This window comes from Anguilla rostrata, chromosome 2 (genome assembly GCF_018555375.3).
Source record: "Anguilla rostrata isolate EN2019 chromosome 2, ASM1855537v3, whole genome shotgun sequence".
NCBI lineage: Eukaryota > Metazoa > Chordata > Actinopteri > Anguilliformes > Anguillidae > Anguilla > Anguilla rostrata.
In genome coordinates, this window is record NC_057934.1 from 16913986 (window position 1) to 16936224 (window position 22239).

General features: G+C 42.5%; 3 protein-coding genes across 3 annotated transcripts; all 3 read right to left on the reverse strand.

The window, feature by feature from the left end:
- Positions 1-147: 147 nt before the first annotated feature.
- Positions 148-10438, reverse strand: zdhhc16b (zinc finger DHHC-type palmitoyltransferase 16b). The gene is made up of 10 exons (XM_064320844.1): positions 10272-10438; positions 7585-7831; positions 6929-7123; positions 6707-6795; positions 6286-6314; positions 5600-5733; positions 2849-2934; positions 1609-1732; positions 1194-1264; positions 148-826 (listed from the first exon to the last, which is right to left on the reverse strand). Exons 2-10 carry the CDS (start codon positions 7822-7824, stop codon positions 724-726), a joined length of 1071 nt encoding a protein of 356 aa, XP_064176914.1. The 5' UTR covers positions 7825-7831; positions 10272-10438; the 3' UTR covers positions 148-723.
- Positions 10439-11720: 1282 nt separating this feature from the next.
- exosc1 (exosome component 1) lies at positions 11721-15166 on the reverse strand. Its single transcript, XM_064320847.1, has 8 exons — positions 15016-15166; positions 14112-14227; positions 13662-13736; positions 13389-13477; positions 13143-13176; positions 12949-12999; positions 12510-12594; positions 11721-12186 (listed from the first exon to the last, which is right to left on the reverse strand). The coding sequence occupies exons 1-8, from the start codon at positions 15071-15073 to the stop codon at positions 12080-12082; spliced, it is 615 nt and encodes a 204-aa protein (XP_064176917.1). The 5' UTR covers positions 15074-15166; the 3' UTR covers positions 11721-12079.
- Positions 15167-16524: 1358 nt separating this feature from the next.
- On the reverse strand, positions 16525-21769 carry pgam1b (phosphoglycerate mutase 1b). Its single transcript, XM_064320851.1, has 4 exons — positions 21492-21769; positions 19862-20136; positions 18750-18930; positions 16525-17911 (listed from the first exon to the last, which is right to left on the reverse strand). Exons 1-4 carry the CDS (start codon positions 21628-21630, stop codon positions 17742-17744), a joined length of 765 nt encoding a protein of 254 aa, XP_064176921.1. The 5' UTR covers positions 21631-21769; the 3' UTR covers positions 16525-17741.
- Positions 21770-22239: the final 470 nt, after the last annotated feature.

A 22239-nucleotide genomic window follows, 5' to 3' on the forward strand; every position in this document is an offset into this window, starting at 1 on the left:
CAACTTCTGAGTACTGCATAAATTACTTTTTTTTTTAAGCTGGTTAATATTCTGAAGGTAAAGGTGTTCACCACCATTGAAACAGAAGAGGATACATACACTTGGGTGTCTTTAAGGTTTCTACTAAAACAAAGAAAACGCAGAATATCAAAATAGAAATATCCCCATTTTATTAAATGAGATACACCATACAGTTAGAAATATCCAGTCATTTTTCCGCGGAGCTCAGCTCCACACGGTCCCAGCTGTTGTGGCAGTGAACGCTGCGATCTGAAATTCAATAGGGCGCTTCCAAGCAAGACCCCTCCCATAATTGCCACGACAACCCCAAAGTACTTGTGGCGACCGGAGCCTCGGCAGCGGCCACTACCGAAATCAAACAAAGCCTTTGGGTGCCCCGGAAAGTTCCTCAGAGCTTCTCATGATCTTCTTAGCAAAAACAAAAAAAACACCCCAGCAGTCCTGTGAGGCTACACAATGAAGAAACATGTCATCATCACATCAACTCGCACAGACACATCCACAATCCGACACACTCATTAGTACACTCATTAGTACAGCAGAGGACATGCTGAATACTTCAGAGGGCTGGCAGCTCTTAACAGGCGGTCCTGTGGGCACTGCCTCCATAGGCCCAGAACTCATGGGGCACAGTCCAGTTTCCCCAGTGCCTTGTGGTTCTGTGGCGTGAGAGTTTAAAAACTATCACCAGGGTCTCGGGGGTCAGATCGCCACCAGGTCTCTTCTCTGAGGGGACCAATCCCACGTCATTCCGTCTCCATAGGGATCGTGGCCAGAAGGCAGAAGAACTCGAGTCAACCAATGACTGAGAGAGAGAGACAAACGGAATGGTATACCATCACATGGTTATTTAAAATATTAGTTTTGTCTAATATTGGAGCGCAAGTGTCTGGGTTTTCTTTCCAAATTTCCTAATATGATATTTTGACTGCACCTTTCACCACCAATGGAGTGCATGTTTGCTCTCTCAAAGTAAAGGACATAAGTGAAAGTAGTTTTCTTTTTTTTTTCTCCTGCTGCATTTCAAATGGTTCATTAAACCCTGTTGCTAGTTATGTTTGATGGCTATAGGCTGGATTGTCTTGCTTCATTTAACCCCAAGCTCTCATTCCTTGGTTATCTTGCCCTGTTATCCCCTTCACCAGTCATTGCAGAAGAATGCTGAGACTCACCTTCTCTTCTCCACAACTAAGAACACCTTCCAATTGTTAAATATCCCAAAATGATGTGGGTTCCGGAAAACCTGTCGAAATTAAAATATCAGGTATATTACCTATAGCTCTGAAGAGCATTTGGAATTTCCAGATGTGGTTATAATATTTATCCTTAAAATTAACAATCAAGTAATTTCTAGTGACCACTATAGTGTGGCAGTACTTTTTACCCCAGCTTTAGACAATATCTCTTGAACTAACTTTCTTTTAGTGCAATAAAATGTGTACTAAAAGAGAATGGCAAAGATTAAACCCGCAATTAGCCGATGAGAAAATCAACCATATTGTTGCTACCAAGTTGTATGCACTGAACTCGTCAATGACCCGGTCGTGTGTGTGTGTGTACGGAACTCCTGCCATGCCCATGCCTCACCTTCCCTCTCTGCTTTAAACGCTGGGTCTCTTTTCTGTTGATGTGTCTCTCGATGCTGGTCTCGCCTCGGGTGATAAGTATGGCGTGCCAGAGAGTAAGGCCTCCCAGAGCTACTGCCACTGAGCTGTAAGGAGAGCCAATCACAGAACACCTCTTACTATGAGGAACATACCAGCCCTATATATCTGTCCATATCTGAGTACAGTCACTTGGGTCCCTATCCTTGCTTCTGGAGATTTGTAGGTTCTTCTGCTTTTAAGGTGCTTTTCCACTTTAAAATAAACCAATTTCGATCCATGAAATTATTAGGGGAATTAACTGTGTAATCGACTGCTTTAATGGCTTGATTATGTGTTAAGAAACAAAGAAAACCAGCCGATCCTGAGGTTCTTAGAGACTAGGGTTGGGGGGCCAATGGTGTAATGGTGTTGGGAAATTCCCAAATGTGGAATTTCCCAACTGGGTCTCTCGAGTCACTGTTGGTTCACTTGAATACACTCCTGATACACTTGCCTTAGGGCCAGTGACTATACCCCCCTGCTTCAGGCTACAGAGTACAACAGGAGAGCTGGTCAAAGGAGAGGTGCATCTCCCACCGATGACCAGCAGTAGTCTATGGATGCCTGGGTACGCCACATTATGTTTGCGTAGCTTTGTAGGTAAATTTGTAAAAATGGAAAATAAATAAAAGTGTCAGCAGTGTGAAAACCAGGTTAATGCCACATTAATCCAAAAATACAAGAGTATGTAAACATTTGCATATAAAAGATAGAGACAAAAGTCTTAATCATACAGAAGAATGTAATGTAATGTAATGGATTCATGATGATGAAAACAAGCTATTCGGCCCATATAGGGCTTTTAGTTACAATCCTAGACACTAACCAGCACTGTGTCAAGGCTGGACTTGAATACCCAGAAGGTCTTTGCTTTTACTACATGACCCAGCAAGCTGTTCCACTCTCTGTAATTAAATACTTGCCAATACCTGTGCAGAATTTACCTTTGCCTAATTTCCATTTATGCCCCCTTGTTCTATGGACAGAATGTATCATAAAATACATTCTGAATTTGCTTTTTTCGATCCCTTTTATACATTTTAAAACCTCAACCAAATCCCTTCCTTCTCTCCTTTATTTAAGACTTTAGAGATTAAGGAACATTTCATGTTAAACCTCATACTAACAATCAAATTTGTCATCATCTCAGAAACATTGCATCAGTTATTAGAATGTATTACCTTGTGAGCACCCACAGGTAAATGATGCTCTTATGGAGCACCTTTTCCTTGAAGGTAAAGGGAGGCGGTGGTGTCTGGTAATAGGTCTTCAAGGGCGAAAAAAAGGAAAAGGATTAAAGAAAACATCCATCTTTGCCATTGTAATCTCGGCCTTTCTTTTTAAAACAACCAATCAAAACTGGACATGCGGTGTCATGCAATAGGCATCTGCAGGGCTGCTTGTTGTGCAGTCTTAAGGTTTGACATTTCAGTGGGGAAGGATTTGAGACCATTGAATGACTGGGTGTAACATTCACTTTGTGCTTGTATCACTGTTAATAAAATTACACAGCATTCCCAATAAAGGTACCAGTCACGTGAGTGAACTGCTTACAGGTCTCTATTCAGCCTGAGAATGTGGTTCTCTTGGGGTCTCTACAAGGACTGCTGATGTCCTTACAAACAACCCCATCACATGCAGCGAGCAGATGGCTCTTGAAATGCTTTAGCCTGGAAATTACAATCCACTTTCACCTACTGTAACACAAAGCCATACAAAGTACACCAACAACATCCACAGTCAATCATGTCTATGTCATACAAGGGTAGCCAATCAAAAGGGGGTTCGGCTGTGATCTACAGATTCACCGGACTTTAATTCGGCAACCAGACATTCAAACCAGCTCACACAGGGTGAGGATGGATGGGAGGAAGAAGTATGGAGTCTCATCGACCAGATTATTCTTTCCTACAGAGATTATAATGTTTTACAATTTTTTGGAGGTACCCCAGACTTTGAGGAGCAAATGTGAGCTGAGAAATGACACCCCCTCCCCCAGGCCATCCTGTTATAGCTAATTAAGCTAATTAACAGCTAAAATCCAACTGGAGGACAAGCAGGGGCCAGGTGGAAGGTGCTGGGGGGTGTAGCTCAGGCATGTGGGTCGGGAACTGCCCAGGCTCTCTGCACTACCTGCCCGGTCACCATTCCTGGGGGCAGGACCCTAAAAAGCAGCCCTGCCCCTGTCACCACTTCCCCTTGGGTCTCCTCCACACTTCTGTAGCTCTATTGGGACACAACGTGAACAGACGGCCAGGGGTTAATTGACAGCTGACCTGGCCACACCCACATCTGCCAAGAGGGTGCCGGGGCCTAGAATGGGCCTTGGGGTACACCCAGATACTATGCCCTTATGATCTCAGCTGGGTGAGACCTCGGAGGCTATTGCCACAGACAGAGATGGGGAGAAAACACGCTGGGAATAGCCTGACGACAAAATCATGTCATTCCTAGAAACTTTTCACACATCACGAAGAGTAGTTGGCACTGATGTACACTGACTGTTAGGGAACTGTATTCGGCATCACCACCTCAGGATACCATTGATTCTTACCATATTAAGAATGTGATTTACAATTACTGTGTTGCTCAAACATGGAAAATCCCAAACTGTCCCAGTCCACTTGGCTGTTTCTACCTGGTCATCATATTTTGGTTTCTCTTTTGATTCTCTGCTGATGAACCACATAAACATTTAAACTCTCCCACAACTGAATTGACTCATTTTCTTCAGCTGTTCTTTTTTTTGCTGTGAAACCTGCATCTTGTTGCCACTGTGTCCATCATCTTCCATGGCTTGCTGACTCCAGCGGCTGTGGTTCTACACAGCTAAACAGCTGCTGGCACAATTCCTGAGAGTCTATTCTTCATTGCCAGCTGGCATTCCCTCTTGCTTTGGTTAGCAAACCTTAATGCTGAATAGGATTCTGGGTGCGTTTTTCTCACTACCTAGGAATTGAAAATCAGCTGAAAGAATTTCAGGGACTTCCAAAAAGCTATTATTTCAGCTGGTGAGACCTTCGCCAGGGAAAAGGTCGCTGTGGCATCCGGTGTCTTAGAATTCCCCTAGCAACAAAATGATGAGGCAACTGCTCCGCTAACATTGATAGTGAGCCCATAGACTTGAATAATTTGTAGTTCATCAGTGGCAATACACTTTGTCTGGATATTACACAAGTATTTTCTCAGTAGTCTGGAAGGGTCATTTGGCATGGTAAAGTGCCACATTAAAATTATTGAGCTTCTGAAATGTCCACAGGCCCACAGATTGTAAAGACACAGGTTGGTTTACTAATCCTAAGCGATGAATATCCTGATCTTTATAACTGCATTGATTTTAACATTCCATTAGCACTGTCTGTTCTCTGTTTAGCCTCTGTGTTCAATAAATTGTGTTTAGTATGGTTGGTTTTTTCTCTCCATACAAGTCAATGATGGATTCCTTCCACTTTGTCTCCAATGCTAATGGCCTCAGATAAGTTACCCAGATGTTTGGCTTATTCCATTAAAGTAGTGGACTGATTCAGCAAGATTGCAAGAGCCATGTCTCAGTAATAATCATAGCAAGAGCAGTTACTGTGTGCAGATGTTAATGATGAAGTCATTAAGACTCCAGCCTCATAAGCACCTGTAATATGTAAACAGTCAGGAGTGACTGTGAAGCCACAAACATGTTATGAAACAAGAGTAGCTTGTTGTTTTATTGTATATATCAATTACACATTAACTTGGGGTTGTTCCATCTTACCCATAAGCAATTTTACTTCATGAAATATCTGTCAAGATAACAGGGTAAGATAACAGAGTCAGTCGATGACAGCCATGTACAAAGTCGAGGGCGACTCCGGTAACACACTGTGATGGGAAAGAAAGGGGCCGGAGGGGTGGGCCTTCTCGACCGCGTGGCGACCGTGCAGCAACCGCGTGCTCACCTCAATGGCGCCGTAGGCGTCGACGAACATGCCTCGGGAGCTGAGGCTGCAGTAGACGCAGCCCATGGTCATGAAGAGGCAGAAGCAGAAGAAGTAGCGGTGGTTGAAGTGGCCGACGCAGTTGTTGAGCCAGGCTGAGCGGGGGGACGGGTCAAGGACAGGAGGGAAATGAAAACAGACGAAAGCGGCTATCGCGCCATCACCGCGCTGAACAATCACCAGAAACTGGAGAAACAAGCCTTCAGTAAACAATTCCCAAGCTCCCCGAAAAATGGTATGAGTAATGGTATTATCCATTTCCCATAACATTATGGTATTCTCACACTTGTCTCACTGACAATTGCGAATGCAAAAGCAGCAAAAAAAAGAGAGCAAAAAATTGGAATCGTGCATTAAGGCCTGTGGTGTCTGTCTATGCACCGATTATCTTTTTTTAGCTCAGTAGATTTGTTATCTTTGACTAAATGGTATGCATACATTCTACTATCATTATTTACCATCAGTACAGCAGTTGAAATATGTTATGTAACCAACCGAACTCACTAGGAATGTCTAAGAAATATAGCTGACTGACAGCACAGATAAACAGACAGGTACAGTGGACTTTCTTTAGAGATTTATCTTTTATGTAAAGGAGTACAGGCACCCTGTTTTTGGGGCCTCTGGTATCTCTGGAGAAAGGATACGGCAGTGATGATCCATCTTCAGCACACAGCTGCAGGGGGAGAGAAGGAAGAGAGGAGCGATTTTACTACAAGGACCAACTCGTCAAAACCAGTCTGACACCTCTGAGCTCATTCCTGGGGCAAGACCAGTCAGAGCTTCTCATCGTTCAGCTTGTTTTGCGGCAATAGGATTCGTGAAGGCCCTCACCGAGATTGTATCTGCTGTGAGGTCAGTTAAGGCCATGCTTACTTTAAACCTGTTCTTGCTTCAAAACCTTATGTCAACTGTCTAAAGATACAGTTTTTGCAGCAGGACTAATCAAGCTGACCCAGTTCTGTGAAAACAATCTGAAGAACCTGTATATGCCCTGCATGTCAATGTACTCAAAAGGTCAGCAAAAAACATTCCTGTGTGTGTGTGTGTGTGTGAGACCCCTGTTACCTGTTGCAGATGCTGCAATGATGCGTCCTAGGTGGTTTGGGAATAATGCACTTTTTGCAGATGGACACAGACGGTGTGTCACATTTTACCTGTTGAATTTAAAACAAAGGAAACTATATTAAAACACACAAAGCTTTTGCATTGCCATATCTGCATTTCCCAGAATTCCCTGTTCGGTCCTCTCTTCAGAAACTCTTACAGGGCACTGGATGGCATGTGTACCTTTGGGGGGTGGCCAGGGGAGGTGGTGGTGGCCTTATAATAGTGGAAGACGATCATCACCAGGTTCCAGTGGCCAAAGCAGAGGTGCCACGTGGCCCAGGGGGCGGGGTAGGTGCTGACGACCGTGGGCAGCACGAAGGAGTAGACGATGATCAGGACGGAGCTGGTCAGAACGACAACCAGACACACAAAAACCTGGAGAAGAGGAGAGGGTGGCATCAAACACACATAGAACAGTGAGACAAACCGCAAATGAAAGACAAGAATAGGCAGACACACAGAAACAAGAAGAGCAACCATGCAGTGACTCTCAACCCAACATCAGCATTGTATTTTGTAGGAAACTGCAATATGTACAAAAAATAAATAAATAGTTTTGTGTGTATACTGGTCTGGATAATGGCATCTGCTAAGCAATAAATAGTATAATCTACAGTATCGCATATAAGATCTTTCTACATGGACATGGCCTTTGAGTGTCCATTAGGGGGTCAAGCAGCAGCCAATTATGTACCATCTATAAAACTATCCACATGATGCAGATGTGTACATATAACCAATAAAACTAGCTATAAATTCATAAACAGGACAGAATATTCCATCTTAGTTAAGGGAAATAGCGGATTGTAGCTTCAATGGTTGCCATGGTGACTTACCACGCCAAACCAGCGGGTCAGGTGGTCCACCAGCCAGTACACTGGCTCGAAGAGGGAGTCTACGACCACGTCAGAGTTGGTGGTCTCGCTGAAGCAGAGGGAGCGGAGCAGCAGCCTGCTGTAGAGCCACAGCTCCCCCAGCCGCTTGGAGGGCTTACTGCGTCCCTGTTTCACACACGACCGCAGCCATCGTAGGAGCAGCCGCATGGCTCGCCGGAATAGCCAGCTCCCGCTGGGCATCCCCCGCCTGCAACGCACAGCCAGAGACAGACAAACTGACAGGCATGTTCACAGACAGGGAGACTGACAGGTGGACTGACCCAATCGCAAACAGAGAGACTGACATACTGGCTGACCTGAGCGCATTGACTTACTTGATAACAGACGGAGAAAGTTATCCACTGTCGGAACAGACGCTGAACAGACAAAGGCTGACACAGTAACTAACCTGTTCACAGACAAATGCTGACACACTGACGAACAAACAGAAAGACCAGACCACAGAACTGACACACTGACTGACCTTTTCACAGATGACTCTCACCTCTGTCTGCAGAGAGAAATGTTCTCCTCCACCATACATTTCCAAAAGGAAATTGGATAATGGGTCCAACGACAAATCAGAACTCGGAAAACGGTCTGTTTCCCGTTTCCCATTCTCTCATTGTGAAACAAAAATCGAATGGCCGTTACATACATGGACCCACAACAAAACTGACGCACTGTCTACCTTAACTGCCCATAGAACCAATGAGACACAAGAGCCTTCACTTCCACATTTAGCCAAATGAAGCATCCACTCTCAGTCCAGCAAACATCAAATTCAGTTAAAACAGCAGAATGCTCATCATAGCCAGCGTAATTCCTGGGGCACACCAACCCAATGAACCTGACCAGTCAACATGCACGAGTGGAGATAGGACCTCATGAGACCCATCAACCAAGATATTAGATGTAACATCCTGAAGACTCATTGTCAGCCCAAGCCAACTAGAAACATAAAGTACACTGGGGTGCCATTGATGTGTATAATCTGGATGGAAAGGAGTACCATTCAGCTTTTGCAGGAAGTGAATAAAGAGAAGCATAATACAGCAGTGCTGTACAGAGGCACTTGCTTCAAAAAGCCTTTTTATTTGAATGTTTTGCACTACGGTCAGAATTAATTTACCACTGGGACACCACTGAGAACCAGTGCTTTAGCTATGACCCTTCACCCTTCCTGTAATACTGCCTATTATTTCATTTTTTTATCTATTTTATTTATTTATTTGTTGTGGGGGGAGGGGGGGGCATTAATATGGCACATAAATGGGAGACATGTGGGACCGGCCTTTCCTCTTTGGTTCCTATAAGCCAATTACACTGGGTGGAGAATGAGATCCCTCCCCTAAGCTGCTCAGGTGGAATTCCAGAAATTCTGTAGAGATAAAGTCTTGGCTTTGCTTCTGAGTTTAAATAAGAGGTTTGGATGACTATGATAAGGCTACTTTCTGAGCCTTAATAATAACCCAACATGTAAGTATTAGTATTGTTGCTACTGTAAACCATTAATCAACTTCATCATTAACATGATTATTTTGTTTTCATATTATGTGACTATAAGGCTCAGGAAGAGGAGCAGACCATTTTGGAGAGAACTACTCCCTATTATCGAATACATGTCCTCTGCTATATGCTTTTAGTAGTACATAATGCATGTGTATGCTTTAGATTTTTGTCTAAACTGCGTCACATTCAAACGCGATGTTAACAAACGAAAACACTTGGAATCTAAATGACTGACAGTGACACGCACCGTCACATAACTATATTGTGGTCTGCCGAATATATTTACAGCTAGGCCACATCGACCTGATTTTAATATATTCTTCCGGTGATCGTGATTCTTCATGCACAGCGCGATGTTATGGGTGAATCGAGTTGAATCAGAAAGTGTCTGCACTGCTGACTCACAGTATAGTATAGGAAGCACGCTTATATAAGGAAGGGCAGCTATAGCTAAGACACAAGTGAATCCATGCAAGGCCAAGCCAATCGGAAGGTTAAACTAATACGTCCTGGCACGAGGGATTACCTACTTGTATCCTTTGTTGGCTAGTCAATAATGTAATGCAGTGCTTAGACCCTAATATACCTAGTAAGTTTGCTAGTCACTGAATCCCTCAAAAGCACAAGCGTTGCCTTCCATGGAAAGCATACTGTTGAGACAAGATTTCACTTAAGACATTTCATAATTCTTTAATCTTTCCATAGTTTGTACATTTAGCTTTATAAAAACGAGGATACCCTAACACATGAAAACAGCCAGGCATAACAGAGTGTACTACGAATAACTGTAGCAACAAACAGCAATGTTCTGCGGCAATTTATTGTTAGCTAGCTAGGGTTTGCAACATGTATTCGTAACATCTTAATGATGGTGTCACTGACTGAGCCGGTTTCATTACACAGCTCCGTTAGAAAATGTAATTAAATAGGCTCGTTTAAGGTGTGAGCAACGGAAGTGGAGTAATTGTCTGATATTTTGCATATTTCACAATCAGCTGACTGGTGGGCACTTTGCTGACTGATGATGCTCCTGGAGTTAGCAGAACTGGCAGTGGACTTGTTAGCAAGATACCAGGCGGGACAGCGTCAGTCTATCAACGACAGCCGGGGTCTCTAAAAGTAAAATACATACTCACCTGAGCTACAGTCGATGGACGTCCCACCGTTAACAACCTGCTTATTTAAGCCATGATTAATCAGCTCAACTTCATTTCCAAACGTAAACTGATTAAAATGAGATAAACGTAGCAAGCTCTATTATCTCCAGCAGCCCCTTACACGACGCATAATGGCACCGGAGCATTGTGGGAACTGAAGTTTTTTCTCACTTCCGGACATTTTACCGTAACAAAAAACTAATTCATCGTTACATTTATTATAGGTGGTAAGAAATCTCAACCAATAAACGAGATTAGAATATGGGACAGTTGTAGATTATCATTATGGGAACTGTTTCTCTTCAACACCCTGTGTTGTTGACGTGCACGTGCAAAGACTCCAGGATATATATATTTTAATCACTTGTACATCAGTCCAGTTCCAGCATCATTTCCTTTTTTCATGCTTATATAAACAGGGTGAATATTTCATGATCAAAGCATCATTCTGAAGGATCATACAAAAGCAGGCAAATCAGTTCGCTTCTTTTAAACCTAGGGCGACATGGCTCAGGAGGTAAGAGCGATTGTCTGGCAGTTGGAGGGTTGTCGGTTCAAACCCCGGCCTGGGCGTGTTGAAGTGTCCTTGAGCAAGACACCTAACCCCTAACTGCTCTGCCGAATGAGAGGCATCAATTGTAAAGCGCTATATAAATGCAGTCCATTTACCATTTACCAAACCCTTGATTTGCCTATTGACTGAAGCCAGGTGAATATAGTTACCACTGTTCCTGAATTGGAAACCTGATCAACCATCAGTATGCATTGGATCTTACTGAAACAAAGGCCATTTCTTATGTCTTTTTAGCTTGTAGGCAGTTTCTGTAGCTAGGTAGAGTGGTTTGGCTTTAAGGACAGGCTTTAAGGAAATACTGACAAAAAACTATCATAATCATGGCAGTACCACAGTAACCTCGCTGGTCAGGATCATAACCAACACCACTGGGAGTCTGACCAGGCTTACACTCAGATGAGTTGACCCCAAGGGATGTGCTTTGCTAATGAAACAATAATCAGTTACTTCTTTAGATACATTATAAACTTTTGCAACTGGGGGCTCAATTTGGGGTGCTGGCACAGCCACTGACCTACAACTCAGCTCGCCAAACCTAACCACAATCAGATTGCAGGGCTATTAGCAGAGAAAAATTCACAAATTCCCTTTCATGGTGCAATAGAGTTGGGCTTTTTGAAGTCAGAACTTGTGCCAGAGTAACTAAATGGCACTCCCAATATATATTAGCATTTAAATAAATGCTAGTCATAGATCAGCATCAGCTCAGTGTGTGGGCCATACATTTGGGGCATGTCACATTTTTAGTCCTGCTTTTAACCAACCAAAACTTTATTTCTTCTGCAAATGAATAACCTCCAAATTTGTGACAAAAGAAACACTGATAATGTACATAAATCCAAAGAAGCAAAATATTTTAGTCAAAAATATTTTATTTGGTTCGGGATAATATATTCAGAGTCTTCATAACAGTGCTGTAAATTACCATTTGTAATTAAGAACATTTACTTCAAAATCCCGATTGCTTTATTTCTGTGACTTGTGTCAACTTACAAAAAAAAACAAAATAAAAAATTATGTAGTCATCATGTCAGATGTAACCATCTCCCAAGTCTGTCTCCAAGAGTTGGGAAATACAGCCATTTAACCCAGTCGTACACAGGGTGTGGCCCACATTGTCTTGGGGGGGAGGGGGGGGGGCTGTGTTGAAGCTGTGTGTTCCTTGAGGAAAGGGAATGCTAGTGGGGACCGCAGAGGAAACCAGAACATCCCCTCAGGCCTGGAGGTACTCCGGCTGCACCCTGGCCACTTTACGGAACTCCTTGGCATGAGTGCGAGGGCACTGCATCTCACACCAGCTGATCGGAACCATCTGCACACCTGCCGTGCAAATAAAATGGCGGGGAAAACAGAAATAAATTATCGTTATAGGACGCACGAAAGCACGTTAATGCGGACTCTGCTAGACTGCCACCAAATCGCCCTTATCTAACCTCGTGGAAACAATTTGCCAACTTCAATGTGGTATTGCACGTCTGGCATCATTTTCTAGATACCTTTTGGTGTTATTCCATGTACTGAATGACTATGTGTGATTGCTTATCAAATGTTACTTCCTGCATTGCTTGGATTACATTCAATGACATTTATAATCTTGTCTTGTACTTCTGCTCACCCCGCCCCGCCTGAACATGGCTACTCACCTGCCTCACTGTGGGCCACCACCACGCCCAGCTCGTTCTCCGCTGTGGTCAGCAGATAGTTGGACTGAACGTCACCCAGAGAGATCTGAGCCCTGGTCAAGGACAACACCAGCCACAAGCCAGCTGACTGAGAGCAACAAGCAACAAGGGCCATAGCAGAACACAGGTGAAGGGTCATCACCTAGAGGCTTAATACAATAGATCGACACAGATGCCACAATCTTCCAAATTCATTATATGTTACTCACACAGGGTTCCGATCTTTTTAAATGTTTAATACGTACATCTGCATAGCTAGTGTTGTAGTGTGGCTGCAATGTCTATAGCTGGAGATACCCTGAGCATCTCCTTCAGCCTATGGGCACTATGTCAATGCCAAACATGTAAGTGCATCCCATTTCAGTGCATTTTCACAGACAGCCTGCTGCTGAAAGGATACCACTTTGGCAAGGACAATGTCTCCAGGCCGGAAACTTTTGTACGTCTCAACCTGAAAGGAAATAAACCGAACAAATGAGCAATTACACATCACTATGCTGTACACCCATCCAATACACACAAACATTTTTTGTGTGTAATTTGATTTTTTATTTTTTTTAAATGAATGAAGACTCTTTGGGCCATTGGGTATACCTTGTCTTTTTCCGTTGCTCTAACGTCTTCTTTCCTGTGAAAGATAGTCATTAAAATTCATCACTTGACGACAGATCATTTTTGTCAGTCAATTCATCAGTCACTTCACCTTTGTCTTCAATGAACAGTCAATCAATCTGGAGCTATACTACAAAAATGAACAACACGATGATAAACTATACTTTTATCATACAAAATGCATGATTATATCTAGCAAGGCACAAAAGCATCTTAAATCCAAGTTACCTGATTGTTCCTCTGAATCTGTCCTTCAGAGGTGTGGAACCAACATACAGGATGTGGACTTTAGCAAACCTTGGATTGATACTGGTAACCTAAAAGATACATGAATTACAATTGGAAAGTGTACAAACTGCGTAGTATTCAGTTATTCCTGGATTCATGGATCACATAAATCATATAGCATGCACTACATTGTGATTCACAGACTGGAAAACATGTCGATATGAAACAGGAGTTTAAATTTGTTAAACTCAGAAATTGTGTCCATTCACTTACCTTGCACGTGACTATAGCGCCTACATCAGGCAGCAATTGTGCCTCTGTTTCTCTCACAACAGATATTACAGGAAGCTGAAAACAAACAATTTCATATAATGGGCTCAACACTGCTAATCTAATTATAGTACGGCTCATATGAGAAAATTATTATCAGTGTGCATGCATATACAGTATGTGTCTCTCTCCCTCTTGGGAAGATGGTTTTGTTTTGCAGTGGTTTCCAATATCAGCAATAGAATATGTAAATATGAAAATATGTAAAGTCATTTAACCTAAACTGCTCCAGTATATATTCAGCTGTATAAATGTATACTATATAAAAAAATCAAAAGCTGTGTAAGTAACTCTGGATAAGAGCATCTGCTAAATGCCTGTAATGCAATGTGCATAATAGTTTTAATGTCCATAACAGGAAAAAAGACAGTCAATTGCCGATCACATACGGACCTCTTCTCCTTCATTTTTCCTCAAAACATAGCCAGCAAGAGAGGCAAAGATGTAACCATGTCGCAGGTAGGTGCCCGTCCCTGGAATACAGTCTTCTGTGCTGCACAGCCTCTCCCCTTCATAAGCAAAAAAATAAAAAAATTTAAAGAACCCTCCAATTTTTAAAAAAGAGATGACTGTCGCTAGCAATATTCGAATTTCAGATAACATGCTCTGTGCAAATACACAGTAAATTCAGAAAAAAAATTAAATTTGAATAATCACTACCAAGACAACTATGTAATCATATAGGCTATGTAGGAAACTACCTAACAAGTGTTTATGCGATAGTGTTCATGAATAGAGGTTTATAGGTAGAACTCCCCGTCGCGTTAATTTACTTGCATTTACATCAGATTAAAAACCTTAAATAAACTAGGTGTTTTTGTACGAAATCTGCCCCGGGCAACGAGGCGGGTCGAAAGGAAAGTTGATTTGTATGATAAGTTAAGCCAGAGAGTGAGCAAGCTAGCGAACAGGTTAAAAATCCACTAATTGCCTACGAGTTATGAATACGTTGAGTCACTAGCAAAATCAGTGTCTACCATGGACCACAGCCCTTAATGTCTGTTACACAATAACCGATAGTCAGTTTGGCGTTTTAAAAGTACAAGATGAACACACGACACACCCTGCACACAGCGTTCACTCAGCTATCTAACTTAGAAGTTGGCTAGTTAGCCTTTTAGCCACACATGATGATTTCAGCATACGCCCGAGAAGCATCACGAGAGCACGTGTGTGAAATACGAAAGGGCGAAAAGTGTGATCCAATCACATCTGCTCAACTGCCTCTACATTTAGACTTGTAAAAAGGCAATAAAAATGGGATAACTACATTGAAATGTTTACTACCAAGACTCACCTGGAACACACAGCTTCATAGGAGACATGTTTTCAAGAAGACCTATCTTATTTTTCATTGGACAATGTAGTAGACGTGAAATATTGGTCACGTGGTATTAACCACTTTGCTATTTTACTACGCCATATTTGTTGTGGCAATACTGAACTATTGAACTACAACATGCCTCAATTTCCAGTAATGTTAAGTATTTTCGGATTGCAGTCGTTACAATATTTAAAACGGGGATGATTACAAGTTTGAGTGACGATACAAAAACGACTCAAGCTGTGTGGGTCGGGGTCTTGTTGCTGGACAAGGAAGCCATTACTCTGAGCAGACTGCCACATCATATGATTTTCATACTTAATGTATAAATATCATGAAATTCCCCAGTCTATCATATATAAAGTGTGACATCTTAATTATCTAGGATTACCTAATAAATCAAATGTTTTACATCCTGCATGTTTACACCACATATTAGTATAGAAGTACATATTTGTAAAATTTGAGGCAGCTGCTGCCATAGACCAGGGCTTTAAGTTTTAAAACTGTTGCAGTGAATCGCCTAATCAGTTACAACCTTTGTAATTCTTCCCTGAAGCATAAATTAACATATTTGAGGATTGGCTTCTTATCATTTGCTCTGTCGCTAGACTCTTAATTTTTCACAAATGGTCCAGTATCAGTGACCAGGCGTGAATATTCAGCAATTAACACCCAGCTTAAGTCTATAATTAATTGATTAATTATTATTAATTTATATTATTTATTTATTGGGGGAGGAGGGGTATATGTCAGTAAATCAGTGAATTTCAGAAAATACATTTCCTTTCTGCAATGCTCCATTCGTCCACAAGAGGTCCAGGCTGCTCCAATTTTAAAGAAAAGGTTTCAAACTGGTGTGACAGACGACCTTTGGCACACATTCCACAATTTCACCTTCACAGTATGGTACACTTTTTCTGGAAAATTATTCCTGCTGCAATTTTCCAGATGGTTCAGTAATATCGCAGCAAATCCCAATGAACAAATAATTCATACTTTGGTGTTTTTTCTTCTTCTGGTGGTTCCTTCCTACTGCTTGGGTGTTCAATCCTGATCATGCCAATGCTGACAGCCACAATGCCGCCCAGGCACTGTTGGGTTCAATTGGCAGGGTAGTGCCCATACAATTGCACAAGGGTGACTTGTAGTCAAATAGGCACCAGCAGCTTGTTACAGCATCTGTTCATGAAGTGTACTCATCCTGTCCTCATCATGCGCATAATACAAAGTAACTGCACAGCTCAGCATCTAGGAGGAAAGTATGCCCCGCTCTGTCAAATTCACAGTGGATATGAGAAGAGGTAAAAAATAATTTTTTTAAAACTTCACTTTTTAACTTTTCAGCAAGAAATATATACCACATTTATTAGATAACCCAAATAACATAAGTGATCAACAGCCAGATAGCACTGGCAAGAGCAGGGCTAATGAATACACACATATTGGTAAACAAATAAAAAAACAAAGCCATAACAAATGTTTAAGGTTTAAAACACTTTAATCTCTACATCAGTCTTGTTAAACCTTTTGCTGGACAATCTTTTGAGAGGGGCATCTGGCGTATCAGTGCTCATACAGGTTTCATGCAGTACAAGGGCAGTCAACGATGACTGGATGAATTCCGGAACAGTGTGTGGAGATCTCTCACGTGACACTAACTTAATACAGAAAATCTCATGCAGACACTCTATACACTGCGAAATCAGCTTCAACAAGCCCACAGTAACAAGGTGTGACATACTGACACACAAAACAAATCGCAACACAGAGGTACAGTATGTATTAGCACAGGGGAAAAGGGGATTAGAGGGGTGTCTTTGCCACAGCTCTCAAAGGGGATAAAAGCCAATGCCCTTTCTGGGTGTAACTGGCTCTATGATTGTGGTCACATGATTGACAAAAGACAGTTTTCCTCTTCCCTGTCTTGAAGCTCTGGAATGTGCAATACAAAAAAAGCGAGGAAAGACAACTCTGCTGAATAAAGTGTCGCTATGTGCACCAGGTAGGTCAGAAAAATACAGTAGGACACCCATGTGCAATCTCATTTAGAAATCACACACCTAAACATTCTAAACAAGAAAAAAAAAAACAGGGACTGCAATCACTGTTGTAATTTCCATGTGCTCTGACACAGCAAATAATGCCTTTGCTTTCCAACTAAATTACATTTTCATGTCAAAATTTCCCTTTTGTAATCCACAGTCCACTTTGAGTTTAAAATTTCAAGTGTATGTTACATGCAAACATTCTCTACGGTCCTCAGTATGACACAAAAGTACGAAACAGTAAAATAAATACCGAAATTCAATAAAGGTTGTGGGCTGAAAGTGCAAGGAGGAATGTGGGGGAAGAAATGTCATTCGAGCACGACCTCAGATTGTGAAATGGATCCGTCTCATTTTGAGTACGGTCCCTAATCTCTGCTCTGGCCTACGAATATTCACACTTACTTTATACTATTCATGTCCAGTGTATAATACGGATAACCCTTTCTATGCGTAAGTAGATAGTGACCTAGGAGAGAAGCGCTACATTGTGTTAGCATGTGTAGAGTATGTGTGCGGTGTGTGTGTGCAGAGCGAGTGTGAATCCCTATGAGTGAGAGCTGTAGAGTGCTGCCCTCTCATCCTCCACCCCCCCCCCCACCCCCCCACTGCTCCGCCCTGCCTCTAGGGTTCTCAGACAGGGGAAGCCTTCTACTTCTTGGCTTTGCCCTGAGCAGCAACGGCCTCCATTGCCTTGCGCACGGTCTCCTCGTCTCCCAGGAACTGCATGGGCTTGACCGGCTTCAGGTTCTTGTCCAGCTCGTACAGGATGGGGATTCCCGTGGGGAGGTTCAGCTCCATGATGGCCTCTTCCGACATGCCTGTCGTCAAGAACCGACCCCACAGGAAGTCAGAATCTATATTTCTACTCAACTACAGCTAACCGACTGAGAAAAAGAGGGACCCTGTCCCTGCTCCCCAAACACTAACCACACTCCGAATAAATGTTTGCGGCTTGTTTAAAAACTTTTTGAATTGCATTTATTTTGAGTGGCTTTCTTGTCAATACTGGATTAATGCTATCTGGAAGTCTTCTGAGGCAAGCAGCATATTTTGAAATACAGAGGTCTCTTTCAGGCCAAGGTAAATATTTACTAGAGATATCAGGGAACTGAGGGCTGTTTTGTTGTTTAAAACTCAGAACACAGAGCAAAACTAAACAAACCTGCACACTGTGTTGCAAAATATATTTCAAAAATTGTCTTTAAAGAGCACCAAGCAACCATTGTTGCATTCTGTAATTTTTTAATAATGTGATTCTCTGCGCCATGCAATCTAGCACAAAAAGGTATCTTCTTCTACTCTCAACCCAGGGCAGTGGGTCCCCAGGACCAGGGTTGAGAAACACTGCTCTAAGAATATTTGAGCACCTACATATTCCACTTAACATAAGTGTTTTGAAAAAATCTCCTAAAAAATAACAGTCAGGTAATATTAATTTAATGAATGAGACATTTGGCTCATAAGCTAATATAAAAGCTGAGTTATATATAATGATATAATGGGTATACACAGTATAGCTTATAATTCAGAACAGAGAGGAAACAGTAGGGTTCCTAAAAGGGACTGCAGTGTCACAGTAGGGCACCTAATAGGGCCCAGAGTGGATGCATTAGGACACAAAGCAGGGTTCCGGAGAGGGCACAATAGCCGGCCTACCCTCCAGATGTTTGACGATGCCCCTCAGACTGTTCCCATGAGCAGCAATCAGGACTCTCTTCCCCTCTTTGATCTGCGGGACGATCTCCTCATTCCAGAAGGGCAAGGCACGGGCGATGGTGTCCTTAAGGCTCTCACAAGAGGGCAGCTGTTCCTCCGTCAGGTCGGCATAGCGACGGTCCTGCAGGGAAACGTACAGTGCCGTCACAAAGTCAACAGCTGGAGGGACAGATATTTCAAGCTTAATAGGAAAAGGTAGTAAAGGGAGTCCATTCTTACCCTTTGATTCTATAGTCTATAGCTTACGAGAAAGGTAATTTTAAGTAATGAAAACATTTGAACATCATTCATGTTACAAACAGACAAGGGATTATTCATATAGAGATACACCCCTGAAAATACTGTGTCATAGTGGTCCTTTTGAACTGGCTTGAGGGTAAACCCCTGGTCAATATCTCTAAGGCAGAAGACACCATTCACATGCCTGCACTGATTTTCAGGGCTTAAGGTACATTTGCTCAATGTCAGATTAGAAGTGTGCTCTTTTCCCAACTTAGTCCTCAGTAAACCTCCTCTTAGCCTCAGGATGCCACACACACACATCCCACAACGGCTCCCTGCAAACACCAGAGCCGTTGTGGTTCAACACTTGTTGCTATAACGATGACACCAAAGCTTGTCCAATAAGAATGCATGACACTGTGCCCACCCCCACCTCACAGAATGAAACAGCATTTCCTGAGCAACAATATAGATCTACCTCTAGGCAAGAGTCTCCCTTCTTTATGGTTAACAGAACAATTTTGCAACCACGGCACCCACAAATGGTATCGTACAGAACAGAACTCCAGCAATTACTCTCCAAGTAATGTAATTATAACCACACTTCCAGTAAATATACACGTACTATTAACATAAAATACTGAGACACAGTTACCATTTCATTCCAATATCTGTATGAACAGAAATATCTTAACTGCCAACAGACTGAAGGGCAGTATGTGAATGTGCTAATATATCATTCAAGATACAGGAAATGCACCCGCTCTGATGGCACCAAAATTCAACAAAACCATGTTATACACGTTTTGAGGGTTACCAGGGCCACTCACCTTGCTTATGTTGGTATAGTAGTCGTGGTCAGGATCCATGGTGGGCGGGGGGGTGTCGTAGGACCGCCTCCAGATCTTGACCTGCGCCTCCCCGTGCTTGGCGGCCGTCTCGGCCTTGTTGAGCCCGGTCAGGCCCCCGTAGTGCCTCTCGTTCAGCCTCCAGGTCCGGTGCACGGGCAGCCACATCTGGTCGATGTTGTCCAGCACAATCCACAGAGTGCGGATGGCCCTCTTCAGCACGGAGGTGTAGCAGACGTCAAACTCATAGCCGGCATCTGCAAAGGGGTGGCCAGGGAGGCAGATACAAAGTGGCCGTCGGTTAAGATATTATTGAACAGAAATTTAAATTTAACGCACTTTGATCCAACAGTATGAGCCTCCCTGAATTTTCAGTCAATACGCATCCCAATTTGGCTATCAGTTTTCAAAATGTGTTTATGACAGCCAAAATCCAATCTTTCTTCTGGGGCCTTTCCATCACTGAAATATGCTCGACAAATTTAGGATAGCAGACAAGCACACACCCTGTGAGATGTGTACTGCCACCTGCCACTTATTGACTTTTCGGGCCACAATCTGACACTACGGTCAATTAATTATGCATGGGCTCCTTTGGCAATGGGCAGGATACCACAGCACAGCAGACCAGAGCTTTAACTGGGGGGGCACCAACCAGGAGGTCCAAGAATGAAACTATGAGCCTATGTGCCATAAATCAACCCTCTGTTGCATGTTTATTGCTAAAGTAATTCAAGTTCAGCATTTAAAATAACTATAACAAACTAGTATTAGTGTGTCTTTTCAAGAGATTATAGTATACCTAACTTGTATTTCATGTGTATTTAATACAATTTAATAACAAAACACCAGAGTAATAAAACAGCACAAGTGAAAAAAATAAATAAAAAAGATTTTACATCGCTATCCTGCAGCATCAGAAATGGACACCACCTTTACTTTGCGCTTCCCTAATGTTTTTAACGTGTATAAGTGGTGATGTATTGTTTTGTATACTTAATTTCTGCCATGATGTGTGTGTTTAACACTTGTAAGGCGTTTCCAGAGGGTAACATAATACTTCTAGTACACAGTGAACGGAGGGAATTAAACACGAGTTTTGGTTCTGGCGCAGTCAATGCATCGCATGCACGTGCACGCTGACATCCTTGGAAAATTACCATACCGTTTGCCTGGATGTTGAACACACTGAATACATCAATATGAAAAATCTTTTAAATATCACTGAATTTTTTTTAGAGAATAATCCGAAATGGCGATTGATAATATATTTTACGAAACATGCGGAGGTGGGGGATAAGGCTTGGCTGAAATCAGGAAGAGATTCCATGACACATGCAAATACAATTTATACAACCGGACTACAGGCCCTGCCGCAATACGTGTACGCGGTTTTCAGAACGGTCGAACCACTGTGTTCAGTTTAGATTGTCACCTACTGTGCTAAGCTTATGATACAGACGTTGCGAGCTTTATTCGCATTCAGTGCATTCACGTCACGTTGCTTAATCATGGTTTTGTAATTTGTTAGTTCGCAAGGTCTCTCATCTGGCGCCGGAAAACAAAAACGATTTAAAACAGCGTATGTTATTGCAAATCACCAAAGCATCACCTTTCAGTGCTTCCCCTCCTCTCTTCGCCTCACGAACCCCGGTCTCGCTCAGATCTGCGTCAAACCATCCGCAGAAGCGGTTCTCCTGATTCCAGCTGCTCTCCCCGTGACGGATGAGCACCAGTTTATACGCGGCCATTCCGATGAGTTCGCTGTTCCTGCTGTATTTCTGAAGCCTGAAAAATATAACGCCCCTCTTTAATTGTAACAAAATGTTCGGGGTGATGATGAAGCCCGCAGCTTGACTCCTCCGGGACAGAAAAGGCGAACCTCTTTTCGAAGGTATTTAGGCAACTATTGAACTTGCCTGAATGTGACGTAAAGACTTCCTGCACGTTTCCTCCAATGAGAATGCAGCGGGTCTCCCTGTGTCCTCCGGGGAAACGTCGAACCCGCACGTCAACAGTGGAGCGGCTTGCTCCTCTAACTGAATGTGACCTTCAGTAAAGACAAGCGTGGATTCGAGTAGCCTAGCAAGGGCAGCATTGCACTATCAGTCGCTATAAGCAGTTTGCTTTTGATCAACCAGCCCTTAATGTGTGTGTAATTTTGGTTTGTTCTTGTTTTTAAATGATTTCAATGTATCGCATGCTGTTTTAATTGAAAAAGCCTATATAAACTTGTCTTTGTTGTAGAATGTCCCCCCGTTAAGTTACATGACGTTCGATTAAATATTTACTTTTACAGTAATTTTGTAAAAAAAAAAAATAGATTTTTACAAGTCTATAATATAGTTCCAATTTTATTA